The 18136-nt window shown below is 37.0% G+C and overlaps 1 protein-coding gene across 4 annotated transcripts in view; it reads right to left on the bottom strand.

Moving 5' to 3' along the window:
- Positions 1-356: 356 nt before the first annotated feature.
- LOC121278163 (ADP-ribosylation factor-like protein 15) overlaps positions 357-18136 on the bottom strand; it is a 313198-nt gene continuing 295418 nt past the window's right edge. For 2 of the 4 annotated variants that reach the window (XM_041188317.1, XM_041188302.1), the window contains exon 5: positions 2226-4114. In XM_041188317.1, the coding sequence (XP_041044251.1) occupies positions 3956-4114 (159 nt within the window). In that variant the 3' untranslated portion in view covers positions 2226-3955. Of the gene's footprint in view, positions 2019-2225; positions 4115-18136 lie in introns of those variants that run through there. The other 2 variants (XR_005943066.1, XR_005943067.1) reach the window with 2 other exon arrangements.

The following is an 18136-nucleotide window of genomic DNA, read 5'->3' as shown; positions in this document are numbered from 1 at the left end:
GCTGAACATTGTGTAATCATCACTGAATATTCCCACTTCTGACCTTATGGTAGTAGGAAGGTCATTGATGAAGCAGCTGAAGATGGTTGGGCCGAGGACACTACCCTGAGGAACTCCTGCAGTGATGTCCTGGAATTGAGATAATTGACCTCCAACAACCACAACCCAAAATCCTGTGTGTTGTGCTAGGTATGACTCCAACTAATGGAGTGTTTCCCCTGATTCTCATTGACTCCAATTTTGCTAGGGCCCCTTTGATGCCAAAGACTGTCAAAATGCAGCCACGATGTCAAGGGCACTCACTCTCACCTCACCTTTCAGCAATTTCAATTTTTAAATCAGAACGATGAATGACATTTGTTTTTTTAAAAAAGGATTTTAATTTGAACAAAATTCCAGCAAATGAGGATAAAGAGAACAATATTTTAACTGCATGAATTACCTTCGAGTTCATTTTGAAGGTTTCCAGCAGGTCCCAAAAAGTATACCCGCTTTACATTGGCTTCGGGCATCAGATACATCATCATGGAAGAAGCAATAAACAGTGACTTATGTATGATATAAAGGTATATAACAAATTGTCACAGTGATAATATGTTACTGTGAGTATTAATGATGCACTAAACTTACATGATTCTGATCCTATTGTCAACATCCTAATTCATAAGTTATTCAGTATACAGATTATATTTACCTCTTCCAGAAAAGTTTTTTTTAAAAAAAAGGTTAAAAATCTCACGCAATAAAGTTCAAAATGAAAACCAAGTTATTTAGCAGCAAAGATAAAACTGGTCAAACATCATAGGCAGCTGTGATTTTGCTTGGCAGGTCATACATACACTGACCTGCAGAACTGCTTTACTTTTCAATTGGAGTGGCATACAGCATACATGTATTTTAACCACTTGGTAGCTGAAGCAGTTGAAAAATTTGCTTACAAATATGTTATATTTTCATTACTTTTAAAATGTTTTACCACCATTTGAAAGCATATCCATTAAGAATGAAAAATAATGATGTTGGAAATGCACATCAACAAAAATTTGAAAGAAAATGGCAGCTCAATATTTTATGTTATTGGTGTTCTGATAAAAGGTTAAACCAGAAGCATTAATCTATTGTCTCTTTTAAGGCTGACTGATCTGCCTTAAATATTCTGCCAAATTACAAAGGATGATACATGCAATATTAACATATGAAATTCACAGGACATTCTGCAAAATATGTTGCCATGGCTTTGTTGAAAAATACTGATTTTTTTTTCTTAAAACTTTCTTCAAACTCTGACTTGCCCAGGTTAATCTAAGAAGGGAATACACTTCTGATCTATCCCAGCGCTCTCACCAACCCTAGTCTTTAGCCCTTTGTTATGATACAAGTATTTTGGTGGTTTCCTTATTTTCCCTACTCACTCTGGTGAATCTCTGTATTTCTCCACAATGATACAATTGAAGTCAGGAACTCTGAGATGTGGGATTAATCTTGCATTCTACTGCTCTGTAGGGACTTCAATGGCCACAATGGCAGAGATGCAAATAGTTCCCAAGCCATTGTCAATATGCACTAAAGCAGCTGTTATGAACAAGAGTATGAGGTTGGATAAGCTTTAGAGTTTTCCCTTTACCTGTGAAATTAGTGTGATAAAATTTAATGTAGGAATCCATATCTTACCACTTTATAGCACAAATCGCACATTTTAACACCAATACACAGCAACACTAAGCCAACTTTTCTTTATGCTGTGTCTCGTCTTAGTATACAATGTAATTTTGCATATCACAAATAATATGCTTCAAGTAAATGAGTGTCAGAATTATGAAAAGAGCACTTTAGAAGTTTTGTTCTGATAAAAGGTCACAGAACTGAAATATTAATATCTTCTTTCTGCAGATTCTGCTAGGCCTGAGTATTTCCAGCATTTTCTATTTTTATTTCAGATTTCCAGCATCGGCAGTATTTTGCTCTTGAATGGTTTTTGTGCCTTCAGCAGCCAAATGGTTAAACAAAACCCGAAAAGCCTATGTGCAATAAAAGTATAAAATTAGTTCAGTAGCATCTCTTTTCCCACGTGTGTACACGTATTAATCCATGATCTTCACCTCTCAAAGGAAAAATTACAATTAACAAAATAACCAATCACCTTGCACATTTACTACTGAATTGGCAACTTAAGTTGAGTCTGTAACTGTATTTCTTGGAGTTATTAAACTGAAACCAGCCACTTCTATTCAGCAGTAACCTTTATTGATATTAATGAACAGTGAAAATCTGAGAATAACCTCTGACTTATTTGGCTATACTGGTTAGTTACCTGCTAAATACAGTAGCTGTATTTTCAGTACAAAGACAGGCTATGTGCCAGTTAAACAAGTAATATATATTATCAGTAATAAAGGTACAAAGTTAAAAATATGAATGATTTCACTCACTTAAAAAAGCAGCTGCATCCTACTGGTGTATAAAAATTCCAAAATTTCTATAAATACAATGAAATACAGCAAGCCTACTGTAAAATAGAAGCATACATATCACAGATAAATGGAACAGCTTTACAGTATGCACAGCAAGACATGTGACAAATAAACATTGGAAAGGGATATGAAAATACAAATTCCAACAGAAGAATCTAAGAACACCATCTGAAATTCTTAAACTTCAAGCAAAGAGACAATGTGAATGTGAATGGTCGGAGGGAGGGATGGTGATAGTAGACAGGGAGGGAACCATGTCGACAGTTGGAAGGCATTAGGCGTCAGACAGAGGCTTGTCAGGAACAGCTGCTGGTGAGTATTGATTGATAGTGTTTTCATTCTGTTTACTGAAGAGTTGCAGACAGTCCCAGGTTTGAGAAGGAGTGTAAGGCTGATGCATACATACACAAAACATGCACACACACACAAAAAGTAATTTGACAGATGGCTCAAGCAGCATCTACCACAGTGTCTTCAATACTTAATGTTTTAGAACTCTCTAAATTCTTGGAATATAATACATTTCAATTAAAATGTTAAATTTAAGACAAAATTAGTACTGTCGATTTTTTTAAATCTAAGTTGCATTCATTAGATTGCATTAGACAAAGAGAAATAAGACAAGATTTCATTATAGGATAAGTTGACTAATTTTTGATTTTGAGTAAACCAATGAAAGATTCAAGACAAAACATTTCGTTCAAAAATATCCTTAATTAAATTCAAACAATAGCAATCTATTTTGTCAATGGACATGTACAATAGACATGCTATCATATGCTCATAGCAATATAAAAAACTCTACAAAACACTTATTTTGTTCTGCTCTTTTACACAGAGATTCTTAATCCATCTGGCACTATTTCAAAGATTTAATAGTAGCTAACACCAAATAGCACATCATGTACACGTCATGACTGGGGTTTACAACAACAAAACATTCCTTTCTATCCAGATGATTTACAAATGTGCTCTCACTATGCTCACTGGTCAGCTTCTTTATATTGTGTGCCTGACCAACAATATACAGAAATAATCAGAAGCAAAGTGTAAGACTCCACATCCAACCATCATGTAGACTAATTCTGACAGTGTATAGATTAGTTCACCGACATGGACCAGCAGTTATCATTGATCATCATTTTCAAAACTTCCACTGCCATGGCACTACAAATGATTACATATTGAAATATCATGCAACTACAGTAAAATGGCAAAAGCAGAAGTAGAAAATTGAACAAAACTAAGTTCAGTATTTTCTGCAGATTTCAATTTAATTGATTTCATATTTCGATTAATTTGGGACATATGTGTTCTGTTCAAAATGATTTGTTTTTGATAATATGTAGGAATTGGATCATATAAAACAATTATTTAAAATAACCATTCAATAAAGTCATTCCAGTACTATGAAGTTTAGATAGTGTCTAAAGATTTGGAAAAAGTTTCAATTTCAATGTTCTAAATGGCAGTCAGTGCAGATTTCATATTCTTCCTGGAATGTGCTCTTGATCAATCTCTTCAAGCAAGCTGATGAACTGATTGAAGCCTTCTCTTACAGCATCCATGTTCTCTACAGAGCAAGGCTGAAGGATCCATCGCTGACCTCTTGCAAGTGGTTCCAGTTCAAAATATTTCTTAATCTGAAAAAAAATCACATTTTAGCAAACACGCTATGATGTCAAATTGCAATTGGATAATTTTATAATGACAGAGAGAATGATAGATGAGATCAAACGTGATAACGAAAGACATAGGGTCACTGTAGATTTCAGGATCAGTTTTTGCAGGTTTATCACGTTGTTGCATCCGTATTACTTACGGTGTTAAAGTGTTCCAGACAAACATTCAGTGCAAATTGAATACTAAGCTTTTTCAGTTTTGACTGGTCATTTAACTGCAAGCAATACAATTAATGTTATCATATGTATATTTTATGTATCTTATTTAACCAATTAGGTAAAGCGCATGGTGTCTTGTTCACAGTTGTGTATTATGTGCTGGGCTGATTACTTAGAAAAGTTAGTTTTTAGATTAGTACTCGTGCTGCCATTTATCCTTTAGCAGTCTTACTGACCAATAAATTAAGCTCAGTTACAATTGATGTAAAAGCTCATTAAATTTGAAAGCATTTTCTTATTGAAACATCCACTGTGCTCATTAACTAGAGTACACCTTTAATTAAGAATGGCATTGACATTCTTAGTACAGAATTCTCAAGCAAATTTAATTCAAGAACACTGACGTGTACCCGAAAACAAAGAATGTTTAGAAATACCAGAAATGTCTAGTCAGACTTTTAATGAGTAGCTTATTTAACCCTTTAATTGCTAAAGTCTGTTTATTTTAGAAGTTTCATTAACTATAGTGCAATGTTTCAATTAAAAGCCATCAACAGGATGTTTTAAAAAAAATGTTTTTAATCTTTTATTTCGTATACATTTCATCAGGCCACACGCTTCTTGTAGGCAACTTGATCTCCCTCCATCGTTCTAACTAGACTTCTCTTTAACCAGCTACTCAAGAGTGACAACAATGTGCCGATGACTATTTCCCCTTGCTCATACTGGATGGCTCTAGTTAGTGTTTCACGTGGTGGCAACAATATACTTTCACCATAGCAACAATATCTCACACATATTTTAACAGAAATCAAACCAGATGTATGGTGCCTCCTGCTGTAATCTCTCAGGTTTTCAAATTTCAAATCTTAATAAAGTGCCTGACACTTCATAACATACTGCTTTGGGTCAACAAAATTGAAAGTCACAAAAATACCTTAAAAATATATTTCTGAACATTGATGATCTGATTCCTTTTTTTCCAATACATGCTAGTGCAAGGAAGACTGCCAACAGCATGGAACTTCAAAACTGATCCTACAACACAAATATTCTTTAACTTCAGATTTCAATAGTTTGTAGATTGTGGTGCAAGTGTTGTTTTTATAAATCAAGTTATAGATTGAAAGGGATTATGTAGCCCAGAAAGGACTGCTGCTTGTGTTAGAGGATCATCGCTTACTGGAAGGGAGCCTGTTTTAAAAAATGGGTTTGTGTCAGTTTTAAAATAATGGACTAAGGAATGGGATACAAACGTATAAGATGTTTGTCTGTTGGTATCACCATCAGTTAAATTCAATTCCAATTCAACATCATAGAATAATATAGCAAAGGAGGTAGCCATTTGGCCCATCATCCCTCTGTCATCTCTGGTGGAGCTAATCAGTTTGTCACACACTACAGCTTTTTCCCCATAGCTCTGAAAGTCTTTTCCATTCAAGTATTTACCCAATTCTCTTTTGAATGCTACTTCAGAATCTGCTTCCACCGCTTTTTCAGGCGGAACATTTCAGGTGACAGCAATTCGCAGTGTAAAACAAAATCCTAATAATGCCTCTGGTTCCTTTGCCAAACTTCTGAAATCTGTTCCCTCTGGTTACCTCCTTCCACTGGGGGAAAAAAAAATCTTATTTATTCTATCAAAGCCCTTCAAAATTTTGGACACTTCTTTCAAATCTCCTTTTAACCTTCTCTGCTCAAAGGAGAACAATCCCTGTTTCACTCCAAGTAACAGAAGTCCCTCAATCCTGGTACTGCAATAATCTAAGATAATGCTTGGATATTTGAAATTAATAAGTATTTACATATTCTAGATATGAAAAATAGTAAAACATCTTGTTTACAGATAAACAGAAACTAACGTTGTGGTTTCTCCAACAAACTAGTGCAACACGTGTTTTGTGTTATCTGCATATTTCGTTTCTAATTGAAAAATCAGAAAGGTCAGTTCACCATCTGGAAAGTGTACATGGAAAATAAACAGCTGGCAGTGGGTTACAAATCTGTAACATACTTGAGGGATTTGGATGACGTCAAACAGTTTACATAGTAATCCGAACCCAGGAGTGTAGTACAGTCTTGATATACTCCCAATCATCACTTAAAATATAGTCAACTTAGCTTTTATTTGTTCAGACCATTCCTGTTGGGAGGTTTTCCATTGAAGTTTGACTTTTTGTTAGCATTGCTAATAGGCACCATTATAGTTGGAAAACTTTTCTGTGTAAATTTCATGTGACAGGAATGGAGACACTTTACAGTTTGACTACACCAAGGTTATAATAAAGTTAGCTGACTGGAACAGTGGACATTTACTGGAGGAAGAACTTTAAAAATGCCAGTTCGCTGGTTTATTTAGTACTTTCCAAATTGGAGCATTTTCCTATTTCTTATAGGTAGAAAAGGCAGTACCAGAGGTCATTTTTCCCAAAATTGCTTTGCACTACTTTCTGTCAGACTCTTCTTGTTGGAGAGAAAGTCTCCATTACACTGTATGACTACCATCCTTACTTATCCTTCAAGATGTTCCTTCAACCTGTCCCTGTCTATTCCAATAAATGTGATTGAAATTTTGGCATGGCAGAAATTTTCTGGGAACATGCATATGAGAAAAAACACCTTGCAGCTAACCCATAGCTTTTATTATATTAGCACATACATGATATGATGATATCACAGTGTGTGCAATATTGTTTCACCAATGCAACGTCTAATTATCTTTGAATTTGGAGAAAGTACGCAATAGATTGCAGACAACTGGGCAGCACTGTTCAGTTGATCCCACCATAGATCCAGAATCATCTGAGATCACCTGCCCTTGGAGTCATTTGAAGTATATAATCGCACTCGAATTTAAGAAGGTCCAACGTTTTAGTTAGTCTACACCAACTTCAATAAACATTTGTAGCACACACATGAAGAAGAATGAAGATACAGCATCAGCATACAGGCTCCACCAAAGTCTAGCTAAATAGGGGAGTTTGAGAGTTCCAATACAACAGTTGAAGCTAACACAATGCCCCAAATCCAAAGCACACCATGACAACGTCATGGTGTGGATCCAAATTACATCCATCTACTTATTGACAAAACATTAAGCGAGGCGCTCATTCTGGTCAAACATTTGAGCATGCATTTCAGAGATTACTACACATCTTTCTTAGTTTACCTTGACACATGATGAAGCACCCTTGTATATACACAGTGGCATCTGAGTACCAGAGGAAACGTCGAAGGAGCAATTTGATACACAATTAGGCTAATGCAAATCAAGCATAATAATGTGATATACCTCATTCAAGCTGATCAAAAAAGTACAATGTACTGTCGTTAGTAGCTCTCAGCTTTGCTGCAAGCCACGTACACCCAATATTACTCGAAATACCCTTCCCAATTATTTTGGCTTCTGTGATCATTAGCCATGCACGATGGTAATGTTGCAGAACTATTTCTGGTGCAGAGTTAAAATGATTGTCTTTTGCTGTTTATTTATTCATACTTTTCAGTGGAGAAGACATTTTTTAAGGCTGAAACAGTGCAAGATCAGATACTAAGGATGGGATGTTTGAGGTGATATTAGGGTTTCTTTTACTCTAACTGTGCCAATTACTTCTTGTTGCTTCAGCTGTGGTGTTCAATCTGCATACAGAGAACTTTGTTAATGCTGCACTTTTTTTATTGCCTAAGTATTCAAAATTCTAAATTGACTTCACAACTTTTACAGGCAAAATAATTCCAAGTCCTGATGACAGTGTTAAACATTAAACTACAGTATGAATATTTTTAGTTTACCTAGTGTGCACACAAACTTAACACAGTAAGGTATAAGATCAAGTTACTGATCATCCAACAAGCAATTTCTGTATACTTGTCTCTTTCCTAGCCTTGATTTTTCTCCCTTCTGCCCTGATGCACCCTACGTTCCTTTCTAGCTCACAAATCTCCAAAAATTTGCTTTAGTCGCCCTTTTTCAGAAAACTGTTCAATTCTAGGAAACATTCTGGGAGACTTATTCTGCCCTCAACTGACAAAGGCAAATGCACTTTTAGTAGGGATAGTAATCAGGAGTGGGAATTATCCCTTCCTTGACCCAAAGGGGCTGAGATCAATTAAATTGTCCTCCAGCAAATTGGCTGTGATCAACTAATTCAGGAAAGGCTAGAGAATGCACCTGGAACCTTCCTGATATGGATGGCTCTGCTACTTGATGCCTGAACTAGATAAGCCACTGGGGAGGTGTCACCAGTTAAAACTTTCAATACAAGCAAATAGTTTAAACACCGAAGTCCTAGGCAGTCCAACTGACCATCTGGGTGCTTTTAAGGATTTACTTTATACCAAGTTATATTCCTTGTGGCGACCTCACTTTGTTTGACAGAACTTGATCTGGTGACTATTTCCAAGTTATACGCCACCATCTGGGTTGAAGCAAAGCAGAAACTCTAAACAATCTTTCTAAGTTGTTTTGTGATAGATTCATTTTTCACTCTGATCTGCTATTTGATTCCAATCATTTTCCATACAAGAGTTCAGCTATATGCAAAGAAAAATTAACCAATTTGCCTTCAAGATTGAATTAACATAAACGATTGATACCAGCACCCTCACTATGTGTTTGATTCAGAAGTTGGTTCAATGTTCTGTGGCACTGCAGCAATATCTCGCTAGGCACCTCTGGGAAACCAAAGTTACAATGAGCCAAGGGATTCCCACATGTGGCACAAAACCTTCAAGTGTTTCACTTTACATCTTGAGTGTTCTACGGATGTCTTTGTAATGCCCTAAGGCTGCAGTATGAAATGTTTCATATAACTTCCACTTCATACAATTCCAAATAAATTACTTTTATTTAGAAGATCTATGGACCTCCACCAATAGTGCAGGCTTATTTTCATTCCATGCTTTATAGATAAGAGAACAAATGCCCCCAAACTTCAAAACTCGTCAAGCTTTCCATTATTACAACTCTCACTTCCAATCTGTTCCCATGCATCACAGTTCTCACCCAATTCCTGTTGATTAGCTGTCATGCAGTTTTGTTTCCAGCATACTCACATGTTGAACAACTTCTGGCTCATCACCAGCTGTAGCTACAATAAATGAACAGCAACTCGCCTCCAAATTATAACAGCATGTTATCTTTTCATCTTTCCTGAGGAATTTATTCCAAACCTACTCACATTACTACCACACTTAATCTAATAATATACACTATATGTTTAGCAATTGAGAGAACTTTGTGGTCAGCTGCAACAATGCAGAGTAAATGTATTTTTAACGAGGCTTGTAAAAATGTAACAATTGCAAATGATAAATTAACTCCAGTAAAATTACCAGTAAATCAACTTGATGATCTAAATCTACCAATTTTTCACTAAGCCAGTTCATGTGCATAATCTTTCAGTAATTAGCCTTTTAAACGCTGAAACTGCAATCATTACGGACACTGAAGACAAAATGCATCATTGTGTTAAACTAACAGGAAGCTATCCTTTGGTGAGCACAGTAAATCCTCACTTATAGTTGTGGTTGTGTTGCTGAAAATCATGACTTTAAGTGAAACATTGTTTCTCATAGGAATGAATGTTAAAACTAGTGAAGTTCTGTAGGACTTCCCTCATCAGGAAGAAAAAAAAAATTAAGCATTCCACCTCCCAAGTTAACATATTTCACATTGCTAAATTCTTACATTGGCAACTGAAATAACTTTTAAAATAAAATATAATAGAAAAATGTAGCTTTCTACTTATAGTACCTCCTGGTTGCACCTGATCCTGCTTCCTGAACCTCCTGCTACCTTAATCCTTCCAGTCGCTGCAGGTCCTCTCCCTCCCCAAACCTCCAAGTTGCGAGCTCTTCTTCTCCCTGACGCACCCTCTCGCCAAACCTCCTGCTCCTGACTTACCCTCTTGCCATTTCCCTCTCCTGGGACTTACGTTCAATCTGTTCAAGGTCCAGATCCGACCCAAAGCTGGAGCTCTGATGTTGTGGTAGTGCGAGTCCCAAAACTCCTGCTTGCTGCTTCACTCTTCTGAACCCTTGCTGTGCGTGAGGGCTCAGGAGAACAGCTTTGACAGTCATGACAAGGGAGTGAGCCAGGGAGTGGGAGCTTCGGCGAGAGGGTGGTTCAGGGAGAGGGAGAGGCGGCAACTCTGAGGTAGGGGACGGGGAGAGGCAGCAACTCGGAAGTTGTGGATGGGAAGAGGCCACTCCAAAATGGCGCCAATCAGGTCACATGGGAAACGCCCTTAAAATGAATCTCATGGCACTCAATGAGAGTACTGGCCCTATTAATTTACCAATGTTAAAGTGGACATTAAATGAGAACTTTCTGTATTTCTACACTGTAACTCCCACCTCATACAAGGTGGCAACATTGAGAGGCTTTTTCTTTTGTATCTAAGACAATCTTTTCATATTCACATGAAACAAGTGTTACATTTACAACGATAAATATATATAGGGAAACATAATTCTTGACATGAAATGTATCAAAATGAATTTTTGTTAGTAGATACTCAGTTGCAAAAGCTCTCAGAAAATTACATTCTAATATAATGACTAGAAGAAAGCAAGAGGCTGGTCAGGTGAGCAGAAAAGTGCAAATGGTATGCAAGATGGAGAAGAATGGTGTAATGCATTTGGGGAGGGAAAACAAAACAAGGAAAATCACAATAAATGGCAGGATACTGAGAAGGATAGAAGAACAGAAGGATATTGGAGTGTACGTCCACAGTTCCCTGGAAGTAGCCGGGCAGGACAAGTCTATAAAAGTGTTTAAGACTATGTATGGTATACTTTCCTTTATTAGCTGAGGCACAGAATATGAGGGCAAGGTGATAATGCTAGAACTGTATGAAACACCAGTTAAGCCACAGAAAACAGTACTGTGTACAGTTGAGGTCATCACATTACAGGAAAGATATCATCAGATTAGAGAGGGTATAGAGGAGATTTACAAGGATGTCGTCAAGAATGGAAAATTTTGGCTAAAAAGAAAGATTGGAGAGGCTGGGATTGTTTTCTTTGGAACAGAGGAGGCTGAGGGGAGATTTAATTGAGATATATAAAATTGTGAGGGGCCTAGATAGAGGAATAGGAAAGACCTATTTCCCTTATCAGAGAGCCAATAAACAGGGGGCATAGATTTAAAATAATTGGTAGAAGGATTGGAGGAAAGTCGAGGAGAGTTTTTCACCCAGAGGAGTACTGGAGGGCTGGACTTCATTGGCTGAAAGGGTACTTGGATACATATTTGAACAATGCTACAAACTCTCCTTGGAAAGCTTTTGCCTTCTTACCACCGCCACCCTCCAACCCCCTCAACCTTCTTGCCAAGAACAGCAATTGTGTGTATTGTCTGTGTACCTAGAGATAAGGTGGTGCTGCATCATGGTGACTTGGGATTTTACGTTGCTTATCATTTGTGATATAGTTTTTCCTTTCTATTGTTAGTTTTTGTTTGTGTGTGATTTTAATGAATAAGCAGTATACCCACACAAATTTCCAAACAGACAATAAAATCTGGATTGAATGGAATTGAGACTTATAGCTGGGAAGTGCGATTAGGGTGGATATCTCTTTCTCGGCTGACATAGACACATGAGCTGAATGGCCTCCTACTGTGCCATAAATTTGTGATTCTGAGTTATTTTGTGAAGTCCAAAGGTTTGCCATTGGAACAATTCCGTCCAATTTGAACAGTATAAGGTGAAAATATGAGAATGACATCTGACAGCATAGGTTTAGTGTGCTATAATGAAGGTATGAAGGTACTGAAATATGCTGCATACTGAGTCTTATATAAATTATGCACCTACCTTGCTCGTAGCTTGTAAAACAGGTTGACCCTCGAATTTGTGGAACTGCATTGAAGTGTGAAATGTTTTTAAAAACCTCATGCAATTAAAAGGCAGCTCCAGGATAAAGCTCTATAAATGTCTTATCCTTGAGTATTTATCTTATTTTTATTTATTTTATGTAGTTAAACTCCCTGCATTTCTTCGCTATTTCTCCACACATTGCACACTGACTGCAACTGACAGCATAGCTTGGCAAACTACTCCTAAGGCCTACAGCAATACTTTGGATTGGCTGGCCCCCAATTCGAGCCACCATCTTGCTACATTTCCAAGCCTTGTTGTGGAAATGCTACATACTTTCTCCTGCCCTCAGTTCCAAGCATCATCTTCCTCTTTTTCCAGCTGTTCAATGTTTTCCATCAACAGTGGAGTAGACAGGGAGCAAACAGGAGACAAAAACATATTATGTTTCTCCATCTCAGACTCAGAAACACAGCAGAGATGGTAGCCTTGATGTGGAGGTTAGTTATCTTGAGATTTCCAAATTTATTTTTCTAAAGAAGGAAGTTAAAAACAAGCCACTGCAGCCTATTATCCCGGAATGTTCCTTTAATTCTAGTTGACATCATAATAATGTTTATTGAAACTATTATTTCATCTAAAATAGGACAACAAAAAATACTTGATTCCAGTATAAACCCTCGTTTCAAATAGGTTAAGTGTACCTGTGCTCAGGGCGCTATTGATTGTTCTTTTAAACGTCAAGATTGAATTCACTCTTTTGAATTTGCACAGAAAGAACAAAAGGAAATAGGAACTGTCAGCTTACGTAAAGAAGATAGACTAGACTTTTGTCTATTGTTTTTTGCCGCGAGGAACAGTCCATCCACTGTCTGTTAAAAAATGCATTTGACCATAAGAACTATTGTAAATACTGAATTCTTCCTCAGGGCAAGCATTAGGTTAGTACACATAACAGACCAGACTATAAGGCTATAAATCCATTAGAAATCAGATTTTCCTTTTATTTAATCAAATTGAACTGTATGGTGAGTATAAGTTAGAAAATTTGTATTCCCTGTATATCAAGAACTTTAGAGCCAGACTTTGATGTCTGCAACAATTGAACCATATCAAATCAAGATGACTGCAGCCATTAAGCTGAGTATTGCTCAATGCTAAAGGGCAGGCCCTTCTGGCGTGAACTAACTAAACTTTTAACCAGCAGTTTTTATTATTATTTAGAATCTTATTAAGTAGCACCGAATGCATGGGATTTATATCCATATAAATCATCAACTTTCTGACTTACTTTATGGAGTAATTTAGACTTTTTTTAACATTTGGTATTTGATTAACAGTTTGCCATTTTACTCTCCAATTACATTTTTGTTACAATACTGTGGATGAATTTACAATCAACTCAAATACACATCAATATGGTCCAGTGCTGGAGCAGTCAGGATAACAAAAAGGGTTTACTATACAGTAGTTTGGTGGGGCTTCAATTTATGATAATTTTCCAACAAGATGTCTTTGTTTAGGCAAAAAATATTGTCCTTCTATTATGAGGAAGATTAAGAAATAATGCTGATTTTATGCTGAAATCCAAGTCAATTCTTATTTACAATTCTACAGACATGCTGCACTATCACAGTAATAGCAAGACAAATCCAGCACTAATAAACCACTGCTGATATATTGATTACTCAATATCTAGGCAGAGCTTGGTATTTTATGGCCTTTGGTTATGTCTATAGTAAGACATTACCTCACCCAGCTGCTGTTAACCGCTTTCACACAAACAGCTCATGAAAAATTAATTTTGTTAATGTAGAATTTGCAAACAGAATGAAAAATATGAGTTTTAAATGTGGCACATTAATCCATTTGCCAACACAAACTCAAAATCCATTAAAGCAATTGCAGAATAAAGCATGCCTTTAGCTAATTTGGTAAAATATCTGACTAAATTATGCCATTTCAGCACACATATTTTTCCAAAAAGCATTGCTATACAATTGGCAGTATAGAAGTATAACTAACTGAATATGTAATATATCAAGGGGACAAATAAAGAGTAGATAGCCAATTATGATGCCTGAAAATACCTTGTAAAGACAGCAGTTACTTAGAAAATGGTCTAGCAGACACAATGTTAAAAGTCATAAATAAAATGCTCTCAGAAAAGAAAGTTTCTTTTAAAATGATTTCATTGATGCTTAGGTGTCTATCTAATTACAAACAACATAACCACAGAGCAGGAGTCTGGCAATGTACTAATTTGTTCAGTTATGAGCTAAAAAACTTCCCATTTGATAAAATATCATCCACCATCTTTCTTTAAAATAAACTGTGATAAGAAGTTCTACCTCGAGAGACCAACAATTATGAAGTTTATAGATTGAAAACATAAACAACCAAATCTCACCACAATGTTAATATCCTGTTTTTCTAAAGCCTTTATATTAATAAAGTAACTGTCTGCTAATTGTCATTTTGCATTAGTATATTGTACTGTGTTTCTGTTTATATTTAGAAGCCAGATAATGGGTAAAGGCCCATAGTGCATGGCACCAGCAAGTTTGAAAGGAGTAAAAGTTAAGATATTGTAAATAAGAAACTCATGATCAGGTGACACTTTTGTTTTTAGACCTTCAAAGATTGTAAAAGGAAAGAAATATTGAAACAAGAAATTCCATATTTTTGAACTGATGGAAAAAAGTAACTGATGCCAACAGATTGAGGGTACAAAGGATGAAGATTACAGAAGATTCTGTACTTGTAGTTTAGGGGATCAAAAAAGTTCATGACACCGTAGTCTCCTAGTATTATTAAAATAGAAAGAGGCAGACCATACAAAGTTTGTGAGAAAAAGAGGCATGAGGCCACAAATAAGAAAGGGATCTAGGGATGCAAGAAAGATGTTAGAATAACCTCCCCAAATGTGAGGTTCTTAGACGGAGATGGGCTTTATTAAAAGCTTTAAATAAAAAATGGGACCAAACGTCTTGGAGGCAGCTTTAACAATGGAGAGGATATGGGAGATCCATTAAGGTCAGAAGGTAGAGACCAAGAAGAACCAACAGATAAAGGAGGACGAAGAGTAGGGCAAAGGCACAAAGTGGTAGCTGCTGACCAAACTATGACAGGTGGGAAGAAACTGCAGCTTTGAATAATTAAAAGAAACACCTTGTTAGATTTAAGTGCATGGAGCATATAAAGACCTGGTGAATCAGCTATTGAACTGTAAGAGGACTGAACCTTTAATGCACTGAGGACAGAAGATTTAGAAAGGCGCAGATAAAGTCAGAGTGAAATCATCGGTAGAGTAATAAAATCCTGGAATTCCCTTCCTAACAGCAGTGTGGGCATACCTACACATGGATTGCAGCAGTACAAGAATGCAGCTCACCACCACCTTCTCAACTAGGGATGGGCAATAAATGCTGGAGCAGCCAGCAAATCCCATGAATGAATAAAAAAAAAAAGATAGGGCTGAATGATGAATAGAAAAGGGCAGGTTTTCCTACTTTATATTCACATAAACAAGAAAACGTGCCCCAAAACGAGAAATGAAAATACCCCAAGGGATGCTAGAATTAATGAAAAAAGTCAGAGCCACCAATTACAACACCTCTGCAACAATTAGAAAGGAAGCTAGATTACTATAATTAGAGCTTTGATGAGAAACTGCATTATGATAACCATCAAAAAAAGGAAGGTGCCAAGCTTTGGAGACCTTCAAGACAATGACAACTGTTAAAGTGTTCAAATGTGTTCAAATGCAGAGTTGCAGAGATTTTCAAAAAAGCCACAAGGTTTCTTGTGAGATAGCCATACCAAAAATGAAACTGATATTCATGGCTTAAACCAGAATTTTCAAGGTAGTGAATAAATTGAGAAGCGACCTCCATTATTAAAAATTTAAAAGCAACAAGACAGTTATTGCACGTATGAAATTGATCTTCCAATTTAGGGATAGGCTGAACACAAACCAATTTACCAAGTAAAGGAAAAGTGGGCTGAGAGAGTAAGAAATTTAAGACAACATATTGGAATGTGGAAAGTGGATGAAACAAATGGACCCTTTGTAGTTCAGTCCTAAAGAGCTGTCTTGAACAGGATGGCAAAGGCAAAATTTTTGGACCTTTATATTTTAAGATAATGGTAGAACAGCTTGTGCACCGGCTTTGCTCGGTTAGTAGTTCACTCATCTCTGGATTAAATGGCTGAGAGTTCAAGGCCCTTGCCAGAAACTGCACGACTGAGGAGTGCAGCACTGTTGAGAAGTACCACTTATCGCATCAATGACAGATCCCATGGAAAGTCACATGCATAGTGAAGGTGGCATTATTCAAAGAACAGCAGGCACTCTTGTGGTAACCTCGTGAACATTCTTCCTTCCAGGTCATTTCATTCATCTTGCTTTTGGTAGAATGTTGCTGCCATAATATGATAGCTGCATTTACTTAAATCACTGCAGTTTAAAAAACAATTCATTATATGAAGTGGTTAAGATGCTTTTTACATTAGGTGCTATACAACTGCTGGTATTACTTAGAATGTAACAGAATGGAGTAATGGAGAAATTGTTCTTTACTAAGGTTAAGGTTTGCATTGCAGAAGAAGAGAGACTTCTCTTTAGGAGAGCTAGAACTTGTACCAGAACAATGAAAGAGACAGATTCACAAGTGTTGGAAGAAAAATGCTTTGGCAAAGAAACAGAAGGAATGGTTTCTGGAAGGAGAGGAATTCAGCAATTGATGCTTCATTTCAGTAAGGTTTCATTCAGTAGCTTGAAATGTAAATTAGAAATTATAAGCAGAGGTAAAATTATCTTAGGAGACTTCAGACTATTCAATAGACCAAGGGGGCAATAGCACATTAGTGGGTGGGTGGTGTGGGGAAGGGGGCTACTTACCACCAGTGAAGCAGCTTATGAGTTATTGTGATCAGCCAATGCCTGGAGTGTTGGGATCTTACACACAGGTTACGTGAAAAGTTCATTAAGGGCTCACATCTGATTTATGGCAGAGTTCTTCCCATAATGTAACTGCTGTGCTATTTAAAACAGGAGCTTGGGAGAACATCCAAGGAAGGGGATGCAGCGAGAAATTTTGTGTTAGGCTCTCTCCCTATATTTGGCCATTTTTCCAACCTTCAGTGGCCAGATGCAGTAAGTCCCCAGCAATTGTGGGGGGAGGGGGAATAGAAAATGGTAACAATAGCTGAACAGCCAGCAGCCCTTTACCAACTGCTGGTGCTCGACATTCCAGTTCCTGTTCCCCTAGCATTCCATGATGCCTTGCACTATGGACCAGTAGTGCCAAGATAACTAAATAAGCATAATAGTCAGCTAATTTGTGCTCGAGCAATCAGCACATCTGATTCTATGCTAGCCCAGAAGCAATGTACAGAATACATATTAATGGCCTGCAGGCATCACATTACTCTCTACTGTAAATCTACCAGTTCCCAACTTCTACCGTGACCTTGCAATACCATTGTTGAGATAATCATAATAAGGTAGCATCAGCTTTTCACTGTCAGTAAAGTCAAAGATAGTGCTGTGCACAAATAGGAAGTTTTTTTCCCCTTTTTGAATAGTTACTAACTGATTTCTCATGTTATTTTTCTTGGGTGGTTTGGAGAACAGGAGTGCAGCTTCCAGGGATCAGCCAGTTGTTTGCCATTGTGTTTTGACTGGAATACTGCAGTTGTCTTTTGAAGGGTTTGCCCTTTGTTAGAGTGGTTGTGGAATTACTGAACCTCTGGCCTGCAAGGCTGACATCAAACTGAATCTATTGGTACAGACTGCGCTTTCTAGGTGAAAAAAAAGATGGGTTGGGGAAGATTTACTGTCAACGTGCTTTACGTTTCTATCTTGGAGGAGTCCAGAATGTGCAGGTGTAGGTATATCAACAAGCTCAGCGGGCTTTGGGAAGAGGTGCTCCACAATCATAAGAACATAAGGACATAAGAAATAGGAGCAGGAGTAGGCCATATGGCCCCTCAGGTC

This window comes from Carcharodon carcharias, chromosome 1 (genome assembly GCF_017639515.1).
Source record: "Carcharodon carcharias isolate sCarCar2 chromosome 1, sCarCar2.pri, whole genome shotgun sequence".
In the NCBI taxonomy this organism is placed as follows: domain Eukaryota; kingdom Metazoa; phylum Chordata; class Chondrichthyes; order Lamniformes; family Lamnidae; genus Carcharodon; species Carcharodon carcharias.
This window is presented reverse-complemented; position numbering and strand designations above follow the sequence as displayed.